A 23,403-nucleotide genomic window follows, 5' to 3' on the forward strand; every position below is an offset into this window, starting at 1 on the left:
ATGCTGTTTACCAATCGTATTAATCTATTTTACATTTTCATAGATCAGAATTTTATGAACACAGAGATACCAAATATGTGTATTTTTTAATTGTTTTAATTGTTTTATTTTTAATGAGGCAAATGGAGGTGATTTGAACTTGTTTTTTTCCATTTTTCATATTTTTAAAAACATTTTATTTGCTTTTAACTGTATTTAATAATCCCCTTAGGGGACTGGAAGATGCAATCATCTGATCGCTTATGCTATACATTCCAGTGCAATATAGTGCAAAAAATACAAAAATAGTGAGGTATTAATTGATATTTTGGCCAGAATAGGTTAGAGCGTAACCCACGCCAAGGGTCCCCACGCTTACGAGTCCCTACTCTAAACTAATTAGCAAAGCCACTAAAGAAGACTTAAAGTCTTCAAAAATTCAATTTAAACAGCAGACAAAAAGGCAGCAACACTTACCTGCCCAGATCTTGGAACAAATGCACTACAGGGTGCAGCCAGCAAAATAGCAGATCAACAGCCACTCTCCACCTTAGTTTAGTGTAGGGACTCATAAGTGTGAGGACCTTCCGAGCTTATGTATTTTGGCCAAAATATCAACTAATACCTCACTATTTTTGTTTTTTTGCACTATATTTTTCAGGGTGCAGCCAGGCCCAAACACGTCTGGTCTCGCATGAGGGGTGTTCACACTGTGATGCATTGAGTGTGTGCTGGCCAGCCAGCCTAATCGAAAAGTAGGGGCGTGAATAATAGGATGTGAACCAGACACTATGCAGTACCCTTGTGTGAACAACGCCCTATGCAGGCCTTTATTGTGCATTTGTATACTGGGCAGTCACCCCCTCCAGGAATGGGTAGGTGGCTGAAACAGTGGCTGTTGATCTGGTATTTTGCACCTGTGTTGCTAACATTTTGCTTTATGGGCTGGCTGCACCCTGTATTGCATATGTTCCAAGATCTGGACAGGTAAGTGTTGCTGCCTTTTTGTCTGCTGTTTAAATTCTTTTGGAGATTTTGAGTCTTCTTTAGTGGCTTTGCTAATTAGTTTCGGTGGTTTTCAGTAGAAATGGTGAGAGCAAAGATCAGATTACAAATCGAGTCACATACTGTAAGGACATTACTGTTACTCAGATTGTCTGTGTATACATATGAAGAAGACCCCTGCCCTAATATACCAGTATGGACGAATCCGGTTTCTCCTTGTCTGGTGTGTTCGTGCTAGAAGCCTCTGCTTGTATCTAATAAGAAATGAGAGCGGTAGACCAAATTATAAGATTTTGTTAATCATTGTGGTTAGTTAAGATTTTAATTAAATTTACTTTATGGTTTATTCACACTTGTCAGTTCAAAACAATTGTATTTTTACAGCAAATGGCCATGTATTTTTGATACACTTTCTGTCACTACTGGGAGATACCGGCACATGAGGGTACAGCCTTGTAGTTTTCACCTGATAGCTTTACAGGGCTCCAGAGAATTGGAAAACTTGTATAAAATTGACAATGACTTTAACCAATGGCTTATGATTAGTTATTATCCTTATAAGCTAATTATTAGACGATCATGGTAGAAACTGGGCTTTAGTGTGAGATGGAAGAACCTGTGGTAGGCTTTGACAACTTCTAGAACATTGGTAGAAAAGTGTGTTTTTGAACAGGCTTTCCAGACATAGTAAGAAAATGTAGTACATTAAAGTAAATACTGTACAGGTGGCTTGTAATGAGATAGTTGAGTTTGGTTATCCTCGTCAGTCCGATGGACAATGAATGGAGCACTAGCGTCCATGGGTGAACACCATTCCATTCAAATTGAGGGCACAATTGTCACATTTTTGTGAATGGTTGGGATCACAAAGGCACAATCTCTAGCGATTAGACACTTATTACTAATCCTTCAAATTGGTGATATGTTGCAAATTTGGGATGGTCTCTATGGTGTCCAGCGCTGCTCTTCTGAATTATATCACAGCTTTGCAGACTCCTTTGAGTCACACTACACTCTTACCCAGACGTGACTTTTACAATGTAAGGCTATGGAGCATCAGAACAGGGCACTATAGGCTTTCATGGTAACAGTGACTTCAGGCTCATGCATAGAGTGTAGAATGAGTTGGCAGGTCTCATTTGCAGCAACGTTACCGAGGAGAGCAGAAGAACGGACCGTGACACTGGAGAGAGCGGTGATAGCTCAATATATTGTAATATCAACACGTTATGAAGAATTCAAGGTATTAAACTTTAGATATGTTTTATTCTTCGTCCTCCAGCACACAGCATAACAGTTGCATTCCCATGCTACACAGAAGTGAAAACTCAAACTTCCCTTCTCATCCCTCTTGTCTCCACCCCCCAAGTCCCATAAGTCTGGCTTGCTTAAAGAGACAGATCTAATTATTATACATTACATCATCCCCCCTTTTTTTTTTTTTTCTATAAATAACCCATATTACTGATAAATGCAACAACATGAAAACGTCCAAAGAAATCATATGTCCGTTTTGTCTTATTTGTTCAATTCCAAAACCAGAGAAAACAAACAAAAAAAAACAAAACAAAACTGTAATTACACTTCTTCAATAAGCCTCGATGGAGCTCTTCTCTCTCGTGTAGGATAACATCTGGGCTCATTGAGAGGGTTCATTATTGATGGACCAGCTACCTCTTGTTGGTCCTCTCCACCATCGGATACCAAATCTTCCACCAAAGAGAGTTCATTGTCATCATTCTGCGGTATGACTAAAATATGAAGAATTTCGCGTTATGGAGTGTCCATCTCGTTCAGCTGTGATCATGCTGCCTTTCCTTTTAGTAACATAATATTTTGCAGGACCATATACTGGTGAGGTCTTGTTGGTTGGTCTTTGACGTACCACCACGACATCCCCTCTTTCGATGGCACTTGACTGTGTCCTTCGCCTTCTGTCTGCATAACGTTTCATGGCTTGTTTGTTGGAGAAATCTGTGGATCTCACTGAGGAGTCACTCGGTCGGGGATGGCTGGTCACATCAGGGAGACGTATACGCAGGGTTCTGCTGAACATTAAATGAGCTGGAGCAGCATTAGTAGTGGAGTGTGGCGTATTGCGGTAATTACGCATGAATTTGTATAATGACTGTTTCAGTGGGATGTGCTCCAGACTCGCTGCCTTGATACGTTTCCCCAGAGTGCGCATAAAACGTTCCACAATTCCATTGGCTTGCGGCCAGCAAGGTGTGATTTTCCTGTGATTGAATCCCAAGTATTCAGAAAATTGTGTAAACACATGTCCATTGAATGGAGGTCCATTGTCTGTTTTGACCACTCTTGGAATACCATATGCCGAGAAAATGTCATCCAGCTCTGGTATAACATTATTAGCAGATGTTGAAGAGATAAATGAAATGACAGGGTATCGAGAATATTCATCAATTGTTATGAGAATGTATTGGCCATTTGGCAATGGTCCATATATATCGACTGCCACTTCCTCCCAGACAGCAGTGGGTAACGGAGATATTTGTAATGGCTCTAAGGTTGATGATGGAGTGATTAATTGACAAGTAGAACAGCGTCTAATCTTTTCTTCCACCAAGTGATCCATATTTGGGAACCACACTTTTTCTCTGAGTAACTTCTTTGTGCCAACAATTCCTAAATGACCTTCATGTGCTATCTGTATGACTAAGTTACGCAAAGTCTTAGGTACAACTAGTTTGGTACCTCGAAGAATGAGGTGTTCTTCAGTGACTGATAATTCCTCACGTACGTTTGAGAATAGTTTTAACTCTTTCAGATCAATCTCAGAATCAGGAAATTTTTCCTTTTGAATTTCATGCCACCTTCGATTTTGGATGATTTGTATTAGGGCACAGAGTGTCTTGTCTTTTGTTGTTTCATTTATAAATTGATCAAGAGAAAGTGCTTTTGGCACGGCATGATCTGTAACAAAACGTAGGTATTCTTCAATGGAGGAATGCACAGGTATATCATCATTAGTAGGATATCTTGAAAGATAATCAGCCGGATTGCTGTATTTTCCAGGTTTGTGAACAATGTTATAGTTGTAGTCCTGTAGACGTAGGCCCCATCGTTCAATTCGTGCAGGCATTTTAGCTCTGGGATTTCCAAAAATTGTAAGAAGTGCTTGATGATCTGTGACAATGGTGAAGGGAGCTCCAGAGAGAAATAAGTGAAAGTGTTCACATCCCCAGACATCTGCCAAGCTTTCTTTTTCAGGTTGAGAATATTTTCTTTCAGTGTTTGTTAAACTCTTACTTGCATAAGAAATGATGTGAGGATTTTGATTGTTATCCTTGTACTGCGCTAGAATAGCACCCAGTCCCACGGGACTGGTGTCCACAATCAGTTCAGTTCGAAGAGCTGGATCAAAATAAGCCATAGTAGTTGTCGAGCAGAGTTCATTTTTAATTGTTTCAAAAGAGGTCTGACAGTCTTGGGACCATTGAAAAATACAACTTTGTTTTGTAAGTTCCCGTAGTGGATTGCTGATTGTTGAAAAATTCGGAATATATCTAGCACAGTAACTTGCCATTCCAAGGAAAGAACGCACTTCACTGGCATCCTGTGGAATTGAGGCTGTTCTGATAGCTTCCACTTTCTTGGGGTCTGGTTGTACTCCTTTTGCCGAGAAGATGTGACCATAGAATTCTAATGAACCCTTGTCAAACTCGCACTTCTCTTTGTTTAAAGTGAGTCCAGCAGAAAGCAGACATTCGAAGATAGCATTTAGAGCACGATTATGCTCAGCTTGAGTTTTACCAAAAACCAATATGTCATCACTGTAATTAAAGGCATTTGGGATGTGTTGAATGACACTCCTTATTGCATCCTGAAAAATTTCTGCTGCTGAGCAGACTCCAAAAGTCAATCTTTTGTATCTTCTGAGGCCCACATGGGTGGAAAATGTGGTCAAGTATCGGGACTCTGGACTCAGTTCTAATTGATGATATCCCTTATTGAGGTCGAGCTTTGAGAAGACGGTGGCTCCATTTAATAAATGAATGATGTCATCAATCGTAGGTGAGATATGTCTTTCCCTCTGGATAGCGGTGTTGGGCAGGCGCATGTCAACACACAGTCTCACTTGATCAGGAGTCTTTGGTTTTGGAACTACCACAAGTGGAGAGACCCACGGAGTGGGACCAGTAACAGTTTCAATAACGTCCTCATCCATGAGCAATTGGAGTTCCTTTTCTACCTTCTGTCTCAGGTGAAATGGAATACGCCTGTGAGGCTGGGCTACTGGACGAACATTGTCATCCACATGAAGGTGTACTTGAGAGTCCTTTAGTTTTCCCAAACCACTAAATAGGGAGGGAAAGCTGTTCACCATAGTTTGTACATCCATATCCGCAGGGTCAGTTATGGTATGAATAATCTGGATGAGCTCTAGCTCCAAGGCAGTGTGATAGCTGAGAAGACAGCCTCCAGATCCTTGTAATGTGTGGAAAGTGGTTTTCTGCCTGTTTTCTTTATATCTAATTTCAGCATCAAATTGTCCCATTATAGCTAGAGGTGTTTTAGATCCATAAGGAAAGATTTTAGTCTGCACTTGTTGTAAGACTGGCCTTGTTTTCAATTGTTCATATGTAGTGCCATCTATGATATCCACTGAAGCTCCTGTATCTATTGTAAAGGTAATGTCAGTGTTGCAGATTGAGAGTGTAACACAGGGAGACTGTACTGAACCAGTGACAGAGGTAGTGAACACATAGTTCTCAGTCGCAGACATTTCTTCTGTGTCCTGATTTATCACTTTTACATCTGCAGATTTTGTCATAGGCAGCGGAGGCTTGTAGTGCGCTGATTTGCAAACAGCTGCAAAATGATTCCCTTTTCCACATTTACTGCAGGTTTGTCCCATAGCTGGACATTTGCTCTGGTGGTGAGGGAAATCCTGTCCACATCTATAACATTTCTTCTGTTTCTGGGCTTGTTTGTCTGGTAAATTTTTCTGTTTGAGATTATGCACATGTAATTTATCCCCATTATCCATTACAGTAGCCTGATGATCTGCTATTTCTATAGCACGGGCCATTTTGAGCAAATCATGTAGAGAGATATCCTGCTGCAGAGCCTTACGCCTTAGGTTATTAGACAAGCAGGTGACAATTATTTGAGTTAGGATTTCATCATCTACATCTGTAAAGGCACATCCATGTACTAACTCTTTCAGTCGTGTGACATAAGTGTCTATGGACTCTTCTGGAAGCTGCTTGGCAATCCTGAATTTATATCTTTCATATCTGATGTTCTGTTTGGGGTTGAAGTAGCCAGTGAGAGCTTTAGTGCAGTTGCTGTATGTGTCTGTTTCTGCTGCAGGTAACGTACTGTATATGTCATAGACTCCTGTGCCTGCACAATGCAGGAGCAAAGCTCTCTTTCTTTTCTCCTCCTTTATGTCCATGGCTTCTAGGAAATTCTCAAATCTGTTTAGCCATTTTCTCCAGTTATGGGAGAGATTAATGACATCAGTCATATCAAATTGTGGGAATGTGTGCAAGTAGTCAGCCATGATAGAGTCTCTCAGTGGTGCTGGCGTGTGAAGCGGTAAAATATAGTCTGTACTCACAGCAGTAGGTGATTATATCCCATCCTCGTCGCCAGTTGTAATATCCACACGTTATGAAGAATTCAAGGTATTAAACTTTAGATATGTTTTATTCTTCGTCCTCCAGCACACAGCATAACAGTTGCATTCCCATGCTACACAGAAGTGAAAACTCAAACTTCCCTTCTCATCCCTCTTGTCTCCACCCCCCAAGTCCCATAAGTCTGGCTTGCTTAAAGAGACAGATCTAATTATTATACATTACAGCTCAATATATTAAAACGCTCACACTACATTACATGCACATTTAAGCAATAAGAATGGTAGTGTAAGTGCTTCTTTAATGACCCCCATATATATGAATGTAAAGTTTGTTTTCCCCGTCAATATCAACGAGTTTGGCCGACAGTCTGTGTATTGCGGCAATGGACAAGTAATGGGGGAGATGTCAATCTCGTATGTCCAATATTGGACTGCTGATTGTCTTGTTCTCCCAGAGATAAGCCGCTAACCGATGTGTCTGTTTGTGACTTTTTCATAGAGAACACAGAAAAGCTCAGACAAATGAGCGCTCCTGTATATGGGAGAGACGAACAGGATGGCTGTCGGTCAAACAATCAGTCAAAGCATTGCTCTGCCGAAAGTCATCTAATGTGTATAACTGTCTTTACAATATGTATGTAAGTAGATTTAACAAATTAGATTTATCACTTACCCTCAAAGCAACTGAATCTGGATCAATGTTTCTGTCCTTTTATGTACTTTAGGTGCGTAAATGTGTAAATGTTTTGTTGTATAATACATACCCTTTTGTCTTGATCAGATGTCTCTTCTTCACTGTTTTGATCCTGAAAATCATCGGTACTTGTTCTAGAGGCTTCATTATCATTTTCAGGACTAAATTCTGCAGAATAATGTTTGCCTTCCTGTCGTAATAAAGAAAAGCATGCTATATTGGTACACAGACTTCTAGGTTTTCCTGCTTTCTCAGCTTCGGCACTGTTTTTTATGCCCTATGAATTGAGACTGTAGTCATAAAAGGTAATTCTCTCTCTAATAGTCAAGGCAGCGGGGATGGCAAAGAACGCTTGGAAAGTTGAAAGAGTAGGTTTCAGACTGATGACTTAAGAAACAGAGAAGTAGTTGAAAAGACTGGAGCTCTAGTTGATTCATGAATAAGGCACTGTAGACTCAAAAAGACTTAAATAGGGAATTTAAGATAAGTGGTGTGTAACGATTTCTGGTACCGTCACATGAATGAGGACTATACTTCCGTTTAGGCATAATAGTAGACATGAGTGGATCATTTGAAATTCGAATTGCCGACTCTGCTGAATATTCCCCAAAAATTTGATTTGATCTCAATGCTGGAAGAATTCTAATTGCTTAGAAAATGAGAGAAGTTGAGGTAGAGGGAGAGAGAATACAGTTTAGTATTATATATACTTGATATTATGTGCTTTGTACTCGCTTAACAAAGACCCTGCAGGGTGGAAACATAATGTGTCCTAGTGAATAAAATAAGGTCACAATTTACTCTGTTGGAGTGCTGCCATCTTGTATTAGCTTAAAGATTCAATGTTTGATGTTAAGCTGAAAGACTATGAACTAGCTGCTTGGACCACTTTCAAAATTGAGGTTCATGAGTTAAAAAAAAGAAAGTGAGCAATGTTTCTATAATGAAGGGTCTGCTGTAGAACTACAGAAATCATAGACATGCACACTGGAGTCTGCTGAGTGTGCATACGTTCTCGGTAGGAACAGAGAGATAACCACTGCCAGTCTCTAAAAAAAATGTTTTACTGTAAATGTTTCTGTTGTGTTCAGGTTGATGAAATAAGTGTATCAAAGGGCTTGTTCACACATTGCAATGGGAAAAAATGGAAAAAAACGCAAGTAAAAACAAATGCAAAAAGACGTATATTTTATGCAACGTTTTTCCTGCCACACGCTGGTTTTTGTAAAACCAAATCTGCTGTAAATACTCAATGTATGTACATACCCTGATTCTACATATAAAAATATCATTTTTCTTGCAACTCACAAATTGGTACAATTGTTTTCATGTCAGATGCATAAAATTAAGTTTTTATAGTATATATCAGTTCTCAAGCTGTGATGCTGGCCTCACCATCGAGGTGCCAACCAAGTTGTGCAGCAAGGGATGCGGGTTTCACAATAGTTCTATGCTGCACAGTGCTCTCAGCAGTAATATAAGGCTTACAAAATTATTATTATGACTTGAACCGACACATGAAAACAGAAAAAACAAGGTTTCGATTATTTTCAGCTTTTTTCAAGGTACATCTGAATTTGAAATGAATGATAAATAAAATATAAATTGTTGTGAGTTCATTTTTCCCTTCACCATTGAGGTCTGATGAACTCCCTCCTCTGGTGAAGGAAGGTAGTGAGACTGATTACCAAACACCTGGGCAGCTAGATGATAACTGGGTGGCTGGAATTGAGGACTGGATATAAGGCTGCCGACACCCTTCTTCCTGGCTGGTGATTTTCCTGCTGGATTCTTGGAGACCAGTCTGATTCCTGCGTCTCAAAGCTAAGTTTTTCTGCTTTGCTTTGTACTCTTCAGTTTTGTTTTTTGTTTTGCCTTGTTTTTTGGGAGTTCTGCCATCCCCGGCCGGGGGCAGGGGCGTATCTAGGGGGGGAAGCCGGGGCAGTTGCCCCGGGCGCAGCCAGCAGGGGGGCGCAGTCGGGCCACCTAATGCAGCGGTCCGCAGTGTCCTCCTTGGTGGCTGCGTTCTGCCGCCCCCCCGGCCTGAGAGTCGGCGGTTCTCTGTGTCAGCTGTCAAGCTGACAGCCGGCGCAGAGAAGGAGCGCATGCCGACTCCCAGGGAACAATTGTACTGGCGTCTATACAGACGCCAGTACAATTGAAGCTCTGACCGCCGGGCCAGAGCGACGTCAGCAGCGTGATCAGGTCATGTGATCACGCTGCTGACGTCACTCCCCGGCACACAGAGCGAACGCTGGTGGTAAGTGTGCTCCTCTGTGGAGCTGAAGAACCACCGAAGATGGGAGATGAGGGGGAGTTAATGAGTGGAGATGGGGGGGATTTGTAGAGGGGATGGCGGTTAATGTGTGGGGGTATTTAGAGTGGGGATGGGGGTTACTGAGTGGGGATGGGGGTTAATGAGTGGGGATGCCATGGGGTTAATGTGTGGGGGGATTTGGAGTGGAGATGGGGGTTATTTAATGTGATGGGGGTTAATGAGTGGGGATTGGGTTAATGTGTGCGGGGGTTAATGAATGGGGATGGGGGTTAATGTGTTGGGGCGTTAATGAGTGGGGATGGGGGTTAATGTGTGTGGGGGTTAATGTGTGGGGGTATTTGGAGTGGAGATGGTTATTTAATGTGTGGGGGGATTTGGAGTGGTGATGGGGTTAATGAGTGGGGATTGGGTTAATGTGTGCGGGGGTTAATGAATGGGGATGGGGGTTAATGTGTGGGGGCGTTAATGAGTGGGGATGGGGGTTAATGTGTGTGGGGGTTAATGTGTGGGGGTATTTGGAGTGGAGATGGTTATTTAATGTGTGGGGGGATTTGGAGTGGTGATGGGGTTAATGAGTGGGGATTGGGTTAATGTGTGCGGGGGTTAATGAATGGGGATGGGGGTTAATGTATGGGGGCGTTAATGAGTGGGGTTGGGGTTAATGTGTGGGGGTATTTGGAGTGGGGGTGGGGGGATTTGGAGTGCTGATGGGGGTTAATGAGTGGGGATTGGGTTAATGTGTGGGGGGATTTGGAGTGGGGATGGGGGGTTATTTAGTGTGTGGGGGGATTTGGAATGGGGATGGGGGTACTTAATGTGTGTGGGGGATTGGGGATGGGGGGATTTAATGTGTGGGGAGATTTGAGGACACAAAATAAAGAGTATGTATGAGGAAACAGTATGGGGGATTGGTGCAGACAGTATGGGGAGCAAATAGGTTACTGTAAGTGGACACAGTATTGGGAGTCAGGGATATGTGTGAGCAGACAGTATAGAGAGTGAGGGGGTAAATATATGAGGAGACAGTATGGTGAACAGGTGGGATGCTAGAGGGGAATAGTGTGAGGCGACAGTATATTGCAGATATTTTTATTTAGGAGCATTATAATGACACTTCTATCTTTAAGGGCGTCGTGTGGAGATTTGCTGCAGAAGACCGGAGAAGATGGAAGTCTACAGAGACGAGATGTGGATGAGAAAACTCATCATGGGGTCTAGAAGAAAAGGTGACTGACTGCAGAGGCGACGTCATCTATAAGGTACTTGGATGTAAATGTTATTTGTGATACTGACTAATTCTCATGTTTTTATTTGTTAGGAACATTATAGGGGTTGTCCAGGACGGTGATGAGTCTGCTGTCATCCTATGTGACTGCAGCCTTCTGAATTCTCACAGTGCTCACTGAACGCTGTCAGGATTCTCTCATGCCGGTAATTTACATACATGCGGTCACATGCTGACTAGACATGTGTGGCCTCACTCCATGAAAATGAACAGAGCGAGGCCGGGCACGTCTAGTCGGAATGTGGCCAGAAGTATATAAATCACATACTTATGCTGACATGACTGTACATCAGCAAGGGAGAATCCTAAAAGTGTGCAGTGCATTCGTTGTGAGAATTCAGAAGCTGCAATGTCAGGATTCAGCTCTGCAGGTTGCCATAGTCATCACATGGACACTTCACTCATGCGATTTTCATAGGTATGGTCCTGTGACAACGAGCTTCTCTTCCTGCTTCTCTCAGTTTTTTACTGAACATTGAGAGCATTAGGAGGAGCAGCTAGTGGTTACATGGCTAAGTGTTCAAGTCGCATATGTACTTGGGGGGGGGGCGCCGAACCGAATTCTTGCCCCGGGTGCCAGAAAGCCTAGATACGCCTCTGGCCGGGGGTGAGCTGAATTCCATTTTTGTCTCTGATCTGTTGATCTTTTGCTCTGTCTTCAGAATATACCTGAGTGCTGATATAGTCTTTTGAAGCCTAGCGTCTTAAGGGCCTGTTTTTCCTATCAGTCGGTTGGCTCATTTTGATAGGGTTTTTGCGGATGGCAGACAGCAGCTTTCCTATTCTGTCCTATGTAGTTAGCTTGGGCCCCATCATTTGCTCAACCTATCTTTCTATCTGTGTTAGTGTTTTCATCTTGCTTCACCGTCATTATATGTTGGGGGCTGCCTATTGCTTTGGGGTCTGCTCTGGGGCAGTTTAGTTTTTCCCCTTTCTGTCTTTAGGCTATGTAGCTCTCCGGCTGTGATCGAGGGGTCTAGGGCACCGTAGGAACCCCCCACGGCTACTGCTAGTTGTTGTGGATAGGTTCAGCGGTCTGCAATCCGATAGCTGCCAACCTCTCTGGTTTTTCTGGACTTAGCTGGTATTTTCATAGAATCATAGAATCATAGAATCGTAGAGTTGGAAGGGACCTCCTGGGCCATCTGGTCCAACCCCCTGCTCAAAGCAGGATTCGCTAAATCATCCCAGTCACATGTCTGTCCAGCCTCTGTTTGAAGACTTCCATTGAAGGAGAACTCACCACTTCTCGTGGCAGCCTGTTCCACTCATTGATCACTCTAACTGTCAAAAAGTTTTTTCTAATATCTAATCTGTGTCTCCTCCCATTCAGTTTCATCCCATTGCTTCTAGTCTTTCCTTGTGCAAATGAGAATAAAGTTGATCCTTCTACAATGTGACAGCCCTTTAGATATTTGTAGACAGCTATTAAGTCTCCTCTCAGTCTTCTCTTTTGCAAACTAAACATTCCCAAATCCTGCAACCTTTCCTCATAAGACAGGGTTTGCAGACCGGTCACCATTCTGGTCGCTCTTTTCTGAACTTGCTCCAGTTTGTTGATGTCTTTTTTAAAATGTGGTGCCCAAAACTGGACACAATATTTTGTTTTTTCCTCCTTCGGTGACTCATCATAACAATAAATTGTGTCAAAGTGTGTTACTTTCATAAACAGACTGAAGTATGTACAATATACTGTACAGGCGAAGTGACAGAATTAGAAAACTAAAAGAAAGAGAGGCTTACTGGATCCATGTTCTCCAAACTTTGGAACCCCTGGGTTTAAATAGAGAATATGAAATATTACATTAGATGTGATCATTATTGTAACGTCCGTCTGCAAGTCTGGGCAGCGAAAAGACAGCGCCCCGAGTAACCCCGATACCCTTTACCCCTATACAGGGATCTGGATTTACAGCAGAGCCCAGGAGGCGCTGTCGGAATAGGAGCAGTGCGCCAGAGCAGGACGGTCGCCAATAGAAAAGCAGGAGGGGAGCCAAAAACGTAGTCAGAAACCAGGCGTGCGGTAGAGGTGCAAAAACGGCAGGCGGTAGCAGAGTCGAATATCCAGGCCAAGGTCACAAACTGGGAGAATAGAAGAGGTACAGAATCACCAGGCAGAAGAGAGGTCAGGGAATCCAAGCCAAGGTCAGCGTCAGTAGTCAGGAGTAAGGCAAAGGTACGAAAACGGCAGGCAATAGAATAGTCAGAATCCAGGCTGAGGTCAGAGTTAATTATAGAATCACAAAGTAGCACGCAGGGGAACCAAGAATATATCCGGCGGCTTGCAAGCCCAGTCCCAAAGTATTTGAGGGATCAGGTCATCTCTCACAGGCTCCCGGCCTGCTGATGCCATCAGGACTGCCCCCAGGACCAGACCCGATGATGATGCACCAACCCCTTCATGACTGACATTGGAGCGGAGTCTGCGTCCACTAGACGTCTGCACAGAAGCCCTTTCACTGTTGCCGCCATCACTCGGGCGTGAACCACGGCGCCTCCCAGTGACCGAGGCAGGAACAGCAGGCCCCGAGTTCGACGGCGATGTGTCAGTCCGGCGCCTCCTGGTGGCCGAGGCCTGGACAGCATGCCCCGAGCCCGAGGTCGGCGTGACAGTCCGCCGCCTCCTAGTGGCTGAGTGCGGAACAGCAGGCCTCGCGTCTGATGGTGACGTGACAATTATGCATATATGCATACACCCATAGTTCACATTTATCTTGGTTCACATTTATCTTGCTATGTATATTAACTAATTTATTTTTCTATTCTTCGTTTCACCTTGAATAATGACACAAAGGTAGTAGTTCATATACACTACCTATCCTTTCTTATTCTTATTATTTTTCTTCCTATTTTTCCTTTCTTTTTTCTTTCCTCTTTTTCACCTCTTCTTTTCTCCCCTTTTTCTCCTCTTTTTCTTCATATTAGCTTATTCCTCTTATTATCCAATTTTTTTCCTTATCTTCTTTTAGTTGGTTTCCCTTTCTCTATCCCATTTGCCTATCACCACTTATTTTTCAGGCAACCTATTTCCTCACTTTCATTTCTTCAGCACTTTTGCGAATGTTTGCTCAGTTTCCAACATGTAGTACATCTGTGCATGACTGCCTGACCTTTGAATTTCCTCGGCACTCTCCGGCCCCATTTGGCGGTCATTCCTCCTTACTGATGACAGGATGCACACTAGGGTGATCCTTAGTGCAAGCAAAAAAATATACTTTAATTTTTTTGATGGAGCACCCTCTGAAATAGATAATTTGGGTAAAAAACTAAATAAACTACAAACATTTTAAAAATTTCAATTTTACAGGTCTCTACCAATTAAGATATGTAGTCGTTTGAACACATCTTGGTAAAAATTAACCATTATGATCGTCAATTACAATTCATGCTTATTTCTGAACAAAAACAGCTACTTTTGTTGCCTGCAAATTAAATACTTGTTTCATAGCGTCACTTATTATTTGCGGTTCATGAGTATCTTTTTCATTTTATCTCCATATTGTTCTTGATACCCCTTGACTACCAACAGCAGAAATTGTTAATGTTCTTCATATGTTGTGTGCAGCTTGTTATATTCTTCAATCAGTGCTACTCCGCATTCTGCAGTATCATTAGTCACTCTCACACCACTGACTGTTTTCTTGGCAGCCTGGTAGCCTTCATCTGCAGACCACAGATCTACAGTTGAAGCCAGAAGTTTATGTGCACTTTATAAAAAGACACACATGCATGTTTTTCTCAATATCTGACATGAAATCAGAATAAACCTTTCCCGTTTTAGGTTAATTAGGATTACCATAATTATTAATATTTGCCAAATGCCAGAAAAATGAGAGAGAGTGAATGTTTTAAGGCATTTTTATTACTTACTGCAAAGTTAAAAGTTTACATACATTTCATTAGTATTTGGTACAATTGCCCTTAAACTGAATGACTTGGGTCAAACGTTTGGGATATCCTTCCACAAACTTCTCACAATAGTTGGTCGGAATTTGGGCTAATTCTTCCTGACAAAACTGGTGTAACTGATCCAGGTTTGTAGGTCACCTTGCTCGCACCTGCCTTTTCAGCTTTGCCCATACATTTTCAATAGGATTTAGATCAGGGCTTTGTGATGGCCACTCCAAAACATTTTCTTTGTGATCATTAAGCCACTTTGTTACGATTTTGGCAGTATGATTCTGGTCATTGTAGACTTGGAAGACCCATTTCCACCCAAGTTTTAACTTCCTGGCTGATGTCTTGAGTAGTGATGAGTGAGTATACTCATTTACTCGAGATTTCCCGAGCATGCTCGGGTGATCTCTGAGTATTTGGATGTGCTTGGAGATTTAGTTTCTGTCGCCGTAGCTGCACGATTTGCAGCTGCTAGACAGCCTGAATACACGTGGGGATTTCCTAACAAACAGGCAATCCCCACATGTATTCAGGCTGGCTAGAAGCTGCAAATCATGCAGCTACGGCGACAGAAACTAAATCTCCGAGCACGCCAAAATACTCGGAGGACACCCAAGCATGCTGGGGAAAACCCGAGTAACAAGTATACACTCTCATCATTGTTTTATTTAATAGGAACCATGCATACAAGGATAGGGAATAAGGAGCCATGTATACAAGGATGGGAGGGGGATGCCATGCATAGAAGGACAGCGATGGGGGAGCCATGCATACAATGACAGGGACGGGTGAGCAATTCTTACAAGGATAGAGGATAAGGAGCCATGCATACAAGGACAGGGACTGGGGAGCCATGCATACAAGGACAGGGACAGGGGCGCCATGCATACAAGGACAGGGACCAGGGAGCCATGCATACAAGGGTAGGGATGAGGGGGGGCAATGCATACCTGGCTTATACTCTAGTCAATAAGTTTACCCAGTATTTTGTGGCAAAATTTGGTGCCTCGGCTTATACTTGGGTCGCCTTATACTCAAGTATATACGGTACTTCATCAGGTGACGACTGCAACACCACATTTTCCTCTCTAGCACTTATTTCTTGTCTGTGTTTCTCAATTCTTTTCTTGTAATTTGCTCCTCTTTCTTTAAAATTTCTTTGTTTTTTGTCAAACTCTTTGTCAACACCTCCATTTTTTCCATGGCTTCCAGTTTGTGTCTGAGTTAGCAAAAACTCCTTGTTTTCCACTATTCTTGTCATATCCATATTCCTACATGTACGATATCAAACAAGATGTCTAAACCTGCGTTCCATTCTACTTCCTTCTTCTTCAGACTGTCAGTTTTGTTTTCTTTGTTTTTCCTCAGTTTGTCATTTTCTTTGAAGAGACCTTCCACTTTTTCAACTACATGTTTTTTCAGTCTTGTGGGGAGGCCTGCCTTTGCGCAGTCATCAACAACATCATTAGCTGTTAAAAAAGCTGCATCATGAACTGTCTGTTTAGTTCAGTCACTTTCTTGTAGTTGTAGAACAGTGACATAACCTCTCTCGGATGGCAGCTTAGTTGAAGATAAACTACTAGCAGACATTTGTCCAATAAGCCACAAGTCTGTTTTGCTTCTGGTTGTTGGTTTTGCCATTGCTAGCAGCTATGTATGAAGTTTTATTTTTGTAACCCCTGTAAAAGGAGTATGGTGTACAGGAACTGATGCAAACAAAGACAGTGCTTCTCAGTAAGGCTGTGTGCCCACGTTGCGTTTTTTAAGCGTTTCCGCCACGTTTTTGCAGCTGCGGAAACGCTTAAAAAACACTAACAAAATGAATTCCCATGCAATCCTATGGGATTCCGCAGTTGCTTTGTCAATGCTGCTGATTTTTCCGCTGCGGAATCACATAGCGGTAAAATCCGCAGCATGTCTATTAATTCTGTGGAATCGCGGCGATTCCGCCACCATAGGATTGCATTGAAACGCTCACTTTACGCATGTGGCTATGCCCAATATGCGTAAAGTGAGCGCTTCATGTGCAGATGGTACCCAGGGTCTGGCTACCATATTCCTGTAAAAAATAAAATTAAAATAAAAAATAGGGATATACTTACCCTCTGTCGGCCCCCGAAGTCCTCCCAGCCCTCATCGGCGCAGCCAGCAACTTCTGTTCCCACGGATGCATTGCTCGAATGACCTCTGATGACGTAGCAGTCTTGCGTGACCGCTACATGCCGCCCTGTGACAACCGGATCTTTTAGACGAGATGCAAATGGGACTCGGATGTCGCAAAAATCCAGAAAGGCCATGTCAAAAATCCCACACTCCATTTAAGGCACTACATCTGAACCCAAAAACTAACCAAAGTGTGACTAGTTCCGCCACATTGCAGTTCGTCTGACCACTTCCCCAGAGGTAATGTTTCATCATCTGTCTATATCTATTCTTTGGTGTCCTTTACTTGAGCTGTTTATGTATCTCCTATATACTTATGTCCACATATATAGACTGTTTTATAATTTGTTCATATTTATCTTTGACCTTTATCTGCGCTGTATATGTATTTCCTATATAATTACCTCTATATATATATATTTCTTATTCCCTGACTGATGAAAATATTTTTGAGGTCATTGTATGACTTTATTATTGAACATATTACCAGACCTTATCTAATCTTTTCCTTTTGCAGCGAAACATACAGTATATGCAACTGTGAGATGGTGTTCAATGGGCTTGTTGGTCTCCGGTCACAAAAGGTCATTGTTGCCTATTGAACAGACTCTGTTATAGACGTCATGGTGGTTTTCAGAACTAGGGGAAAGCTGACAGGAAGAGAACAGGCGAGGGGGAGATCTACTGCCATCCTTGTAGTTCGGAGTTCGTAGTGTTCCAGAAATTGGCCAGAGTACTGGAGAAACATGTACCTTTTCCTGTGACACCTGTCAGAGGGAGAGAATTACTTTGGGAGCAGCATGACTATGGTGGGTGCAGAGTCAGATTCTACCGAAGCCATTTGCTGTGCCGAAGAAGGCCTCCTGCTAGCTGATCGGGCTAAAACCACGCTTCAAGTGACAAGTCCACCATCCTTGTCTCAGCTTTCTAGGCCAAAAGGATGATCAGCTGCCTTCCTCCGGGACCAGGTTACAGTTGGCAAGTCCTGAGTTCAGGACCGGCCACAGTGATCACGGTGGTAGCATGCACTCATATCTAGAGAGAGTTTGGCGCCAAACATAAATTCTTAGGCAGAAAGAAATTGTTTGTTAGCTGCACTGTATAAACTCTAGCTGATTGCTCATAGTCTTAGAGAGACTCAAACATGCACATTTTGGACAAAACCCTCCCTGCAGAGAATCAGGGTGGGAGATAAAGCTGGGTTAGAAAATCCTTAAGTTTGTGAACTGCTCTGCTGCACCACTGCTGGGTTGGCTCCTTGCACTCATCTAATTTCATTGTTTTCCTTGGTTAACTCCTTGGCTTCCTCATTAGGTGTGTTGGGCGTCGGGTTCCTGCCGCTGCACAGCAGGAATCCCGAGCCTTGCATTCGGCGGTCTCCCATTCTCCTTCGGCAGCAGAGGAGCCTGCTCAGCAGACTCATCGATCCCGGCGCTCTGCTTAAACCAGCTCTGTGGGCTTGGTTGCTGCTGCCACCTCTGGTCCAGCTATAGCAACGCATGCTGGTCAGCAGCGAGCCACCCCAGGGACTAAGTCCTCCATTCGGTCCACTGAGCATGCCCGTGGGACGATCTCTCATTGGAGATCAGAGGTCACATGCTCAGGTCCTTCTCCAGCTCGGATTGGACCATCAGAAAGGTCAGGAAGGTCCCGGAAGGACGCTGCTATAAAAGGTGCGCATGGCCGCTCGGCCATGCGCTAGTATAGACTGCATTATCAGACTATGAGGAGTGAGTGTTGTTATGCATGTATGAATGTCTCTGGTGAATGACTCATTGGAAACCCCTACCCTTGGTACGCATGTGTTTTGCAGCCTAGCCTATTAAGCGCCCAGGCTTAGGTGTAGGTAGGACAGAGTCTGAGACAGGCATCAGTGTCCACCGGTGGCTCGGCACACCACGGTGCACGTGCTCGATACTCCATAGTCAGCGTCTATAGTGGCATCTGCAGGTGCGACGCCGCACGCTCAGAAGGTCTAGAAGGACTCTGACCCCGTGTCCCTGGGGCAGAGTTCTGTGACCGCTTTCTGTGCACTCCGTGGCCAGGCTCTGTGAGCTAAACAGGCATCAGCATTTATGTTCTGCGGTAGCGCGGCTCTGTGAGTTAACAGTTTGCTTCTGTTCACACTGGGTGACGTTAACCCACGTGTGACCTTTTTTACACCGCTTTATACTTCCGCCATTACTAAGCAGCAGTTTACCACCCCTGCACGGTGGACCCCGGGCTACTATCATTTTATTATTTGGTGCATTCCGCCAGCCCTAACATTATACTAGCGCCAGAGTCTGGCTAGTAATGACCGACAAACAGCAACTGCTGCAGTATATACGGCAGCTGGAGGGCAGGTTGGCGGCTCTCGAGCGTTCAGCCTCAGCTGCGGACGTTACTGCGATCGCTGTTCAGGCAGCCATGGAGGCTGTCTCCCGTGTTATCACTGCCATCCCTGCCTCAACTTTGTCCCGCCTGCCGCTGCCCGAGAAGTTCTCGGGTGATAGTGTTTCTTGTAGGGGTTTCGTGAGCCACTGCTCTATACAGCTGGAGCTGCTGGCATCACGATTCCCCTCCGAATGGGCTAAGGTGGGATTTATTATTTCCCTCTTGTCAGGCAGGGCTTTGGAGTGGGCCACACCGCTGTGGGAGTGGGGTGATCATGTGGTGCAGAGTGCCTCGCAGTTCTTGGGCACTCTGAAGCAGGTCTTCCTGGGACCGCGAGTCACCCATGACACCGTGCTCCGGCTGCTGGCATTGTCACAGGACTCGTCCATGGTCAGCCACTTTGCCATCCAGTTCTGGACGCTGGCCTCGGAGTTAGAGTGGCCAGATAAGGTCCTCATTCCGGCATTCTGGAGAGGTTTGGCTGACCATGTGAAGGACGCTCTGGGCACCAGGGAGATTCCCGCTACGCTGGAGGAGCTTATCACCATCTCCACCCGTATAGACCTTCGCTTTGCTGATCGAAGGTTGGAGAGGTCCCAGTGTGGGCAGAGGTTTAGGTTGGCAACCAACTTTGCTAAACCTCTGGAACCTCCCAATCGGACGTCCGAGCGTCTGGCGTCGAGCCCCTGTGATCTGTCATGGTTGCCGGCAGTCCGGTCACCTTGCTAACCGGCTCCCACAGCGGCTGGGAAAACGCTCGCCCGTAGTGGCCGTAGGAGGCGGCTCACTAGAATCTGTGGCGTTTTCCTCCAAGTTGTCCTTTAAGGGGACACTTGAGTTTGGTTCTTCCACTCTGGCGGTGGAGGTTTGCGTGGATTCCTTAGCGGAGGGCAATTTTATGTCATCTGCCTTCACTCAACGGCACGCAATAGCACTGGTTATGATGTCTAAGCCAGTCACCGTCAGAGTAGTGAATGGCGTGACTCTGCCCTCACAGATAACCCACCAAACTGCTCCACTGATACTCTCGGTGTCTCCATCTCATCAGGAGACGATATCCCTCCTTGTCATGCCCGATGGTATCGACCAGGTCCTTCTAGGGGTCCCCTGGTTGCGGTATCACTCTCCCCATATAGAGAGGTCCTCGGGAAGAATTCTTGGTTGGAGTAAGTCATGTGAGGGTAGATGTCTGAGGGAGTGCGTCCAGGTTGCCTCCACCGAGGTCCCCGCAGATCTTTCCTCACTCCCTAAACACTATCGACAGTATGCAGACATGTTCTCCAAAAAGGCGGCGGAGACCCTTCCACCGCATTGCCCCTATGACTGTCCTATTGACCTCTTGCCGGGTGCTGAGCCTCCCCGGGGTCAAGTCTACTCCTTATCTCTCCCGGAGACAGAGGCCATGTCTCAATACATCAGGGAGAATCTGGCAAGAGCATTCATTAGGAAGTCAGTGTCACCAGCAGGGGCGGGATTCTTCTTTGTCCAGAAGAAGAATGGAGAACTGCGCCCCTGCATCGATTACAGGGGTCTTAACGCTATTACCGTTAAGAACAAGTATCCTCTGTCCCTGATATCGGAACTGTTCAATAGACTACGGGGAGCGAGAGTGTTTACTAAACTTGATCTGCGGGGGGCTTACAACCTGATTCGCATCCGTGAGGGGGACGAATGGAAGACAGCATTTAACACCAGGGACGGGCACTATGAATACCTGGTGATGCCCTTCGGGCTCTGTAATGCTCCTGCCGTCTTCCAAGACTTTGTGAACGACATCTTCCGGGGTATGCTCACCACCTCAGTTGTAGTCTATCTGGATGATATCCTCATCTACTCTCCAGATATTGACTCCCACCGGAGAGATGTTTGCAAAGTTTTCGACCTCCTACGGGTGAACTCCCTCTATGCCAAGTTGGAGAAGTGTGTATTTGAGCAGGAGTCCTTGCCTTTCCTGGGCTATATCATCTCTGCCCAGGGATTGGCCATGGATCCTGCCAAACTACAGGTGGTGATGGATTGGCAGGAGCCCCATTCGCTCAAAGCGGTGCAGCGCTTTATGGGGGTCATAAATTATTATCGCCAATTCATTCCCCACTTCTCGACTTTGGTAGCTCCCTTGGTGGCCCTCACCAAGAAGGGTGCAAATCCCAAGTTGTGGTCAGAACCTGTTTCCAAGGCCTTCTCCTCCATTAAGACCCATTTTGCTAGCGCTGACAATCTACGTCGCCCCGATGTAGATAAACCCTTCATTCTGGAGGTGGATGCCTCTTCCATCGGAGCTGGAGCAGTGCTGTTCCAGAAGGACTCGCAAGGTCGGAAGCACACATGCTTCTTCTTCTCCAAGACCTTCACACCGGCTAATCATCCCGTCCGAGAGCCTGAGGACCGTGGCTCTGGTCATGCTTAAGTCAGTACCTCCAGGCAAGACATTTGTCCCTGTCCATCTGCGACGGAAGGTCCTCTCCTGGGCTCATTCGTCCAGGGTGGGTGGACATTTTGGGACAAAATGGACCTCTGAGCTTCTGGCAAGGACGTACTGGTTGCTGCATATGGCCCGTGACGTCAGGTACTTGTCATGATACCAGTGCTTGGAGGACCTACACTTCTGGGGTTAATGTTTTGATCTCAGTGCAGACTCTTACCTGCACACCTGGGGCTTATTATGGTGGCCTCTCATTGGTTCTCGGAAAGCTTCTTATAGCCTCAGGAAGCTCCCATCCCTGTCAGTTATACTTTCACCCTTGGCAGAGTTGTGTTGACCCCTGAGTGTGTTTGTGCTGTGTTCTGGTTGCTTGATACTTTGTGTATGACTTGGTCTGTTCTCTGGATATTGCTTGTTGGATTCTGCTTGGTACCTTCTATGTCTGTTTGGTTTTGACCCCTGCTTGACCCCGACTATCCGTTCTGTCTCATCCCTGGTACTTTACTGCTATCTCTGTGTATGACCTCCGTTTTGCCTGACTGAGTATTCCTGTATAGTGTCCTGCCGATCTCTGAAAGCAGGATGCTAAGCCCCGCCCCTTGCAGTCACATGACCGTAGGTCCTTCACTGCTTGCTAAACTTCAGCGTCCCCATGTCCTTTTTGTCTGTACTTTCCGGCCGTACCTGACCTCGGGCCCCCCTACAGTGCGGGTGAGTCCCTGCTCAGAGGAGGCTGCACGCCGGCGCTGACAGGACCCTGACATTATAACTGGCCATTAAGTTTTGGGGGGGTTTTTGTGCAGAGAATTATGGATTCCATACAGTCTCTGGCTGACCAGATGAAAAATCTGAGTCAGATGTTTCAAAGTTTATCTCTGGAACAGCAAGCTCTTGCTCGTTCTCAGCAGCAGGTTTCTGAGACAGTGCGAGGGGCTTTATCTGCTGGGTCTCTGGGGGCTGGGGTGAGGGATGTTGTTCAAGGGTCCCCGGAACCACCTGTTAAACTGCCTTACTTTTCTGGGAACAAAAAGGAGTTCAGGATCTTCATGGAGGGTTGCAAACTTTTTTTTTAGTTTGAGACCATGTTCCTCTGGGGACGAAAACCAGAAGGTAGGGGTCATTATGTCTTTATTAAGAGGGTCCCCACAAGCTTGGGCTTTCTCCCTTCCTCTCACTGCCCCTGAGAGAGTGTCTGTGAATGCATTCTTTGAGGCCCTCGGGCACATTTATGATGAGCCTGACCGAGTGCGATTGGCAGAGGACATGGTGATGAGCGTCTGTCAGGGGAAACACTCGGCTGAGTGGTTTTGTACTGAATTCCGCTGCTGGGCTGCAGAGATCTCTTGGGGCGATGCCGCGCTTCGAGGTCGATTTCGCAGAGGCTTGTCCGAGCGGCTGCAGGATGCCTTGGCGTTACATCCCCCACCTAACTCTCTTGAGGATGCCATGACCCAGGCTGTCCGGATGGACTGCAGGCTGCGGGCCAGAGGGGTGGTGCAGGTGTAGACTTCATTGTTCCCTAGTAGAAAAGAGACTGCCCCTGAGCTCATAGATGTAGGCACCCTCTCCCTGAAGGATACGGAGAGGAAACGCCGGAAGGACAAGCAGTTATGCTTTTACTGCGGTAAAACGGGACATTGGAAAAGGGAGTGTCCTGATTGCCCGTCTTCGACCCGGTCGGTGGGAAACGGCTTGG

The 23,403-nt window shown here is 45.1% G+C and overlaps 1 protein-coding gene across 3 annotated transcripts in view; it reads right to left on the bottom strand.

The window, feature by feature from the left end:
* KIAA2012 (KIAA2012 ortholog) overlaps positions 1 to 23,403 on the bottom strand; it is a 615,491-nt gene that overhangs the window by 73,855 nt on the left and 518,233 nt on the right. For all 3 annotated transcript variants that reach the window (XM_073551517.1, XM_073551518.1, XM_073551516.1), the window contains exon 15: positions 7,357 to 7,476. In XM_073551517.1, the coding sequence (XP_073407618.1) occupies positions 7,357 to 7,476 (120 nt within the window). The remainder of the gene's footprint in view (positions 1 to 7,356; positions 7,477 to 23,403) is intronic.

Source organism: Dendrobates tinctorius, unplaced genomic scaffold, assembly GCF_039654945.1.
Source record: "Dendrobates tinctorius isolate UK_male_01 unplaced genomic scaffold, ASM3965494v1 ptg000177l, whole genome shotgun sequence".
NCBI lineage: Eukaryota > Metazoa > Chordata > Amphibia > Anura > Dendrobatidae > Dendrobates > Dendrobates tinctorius.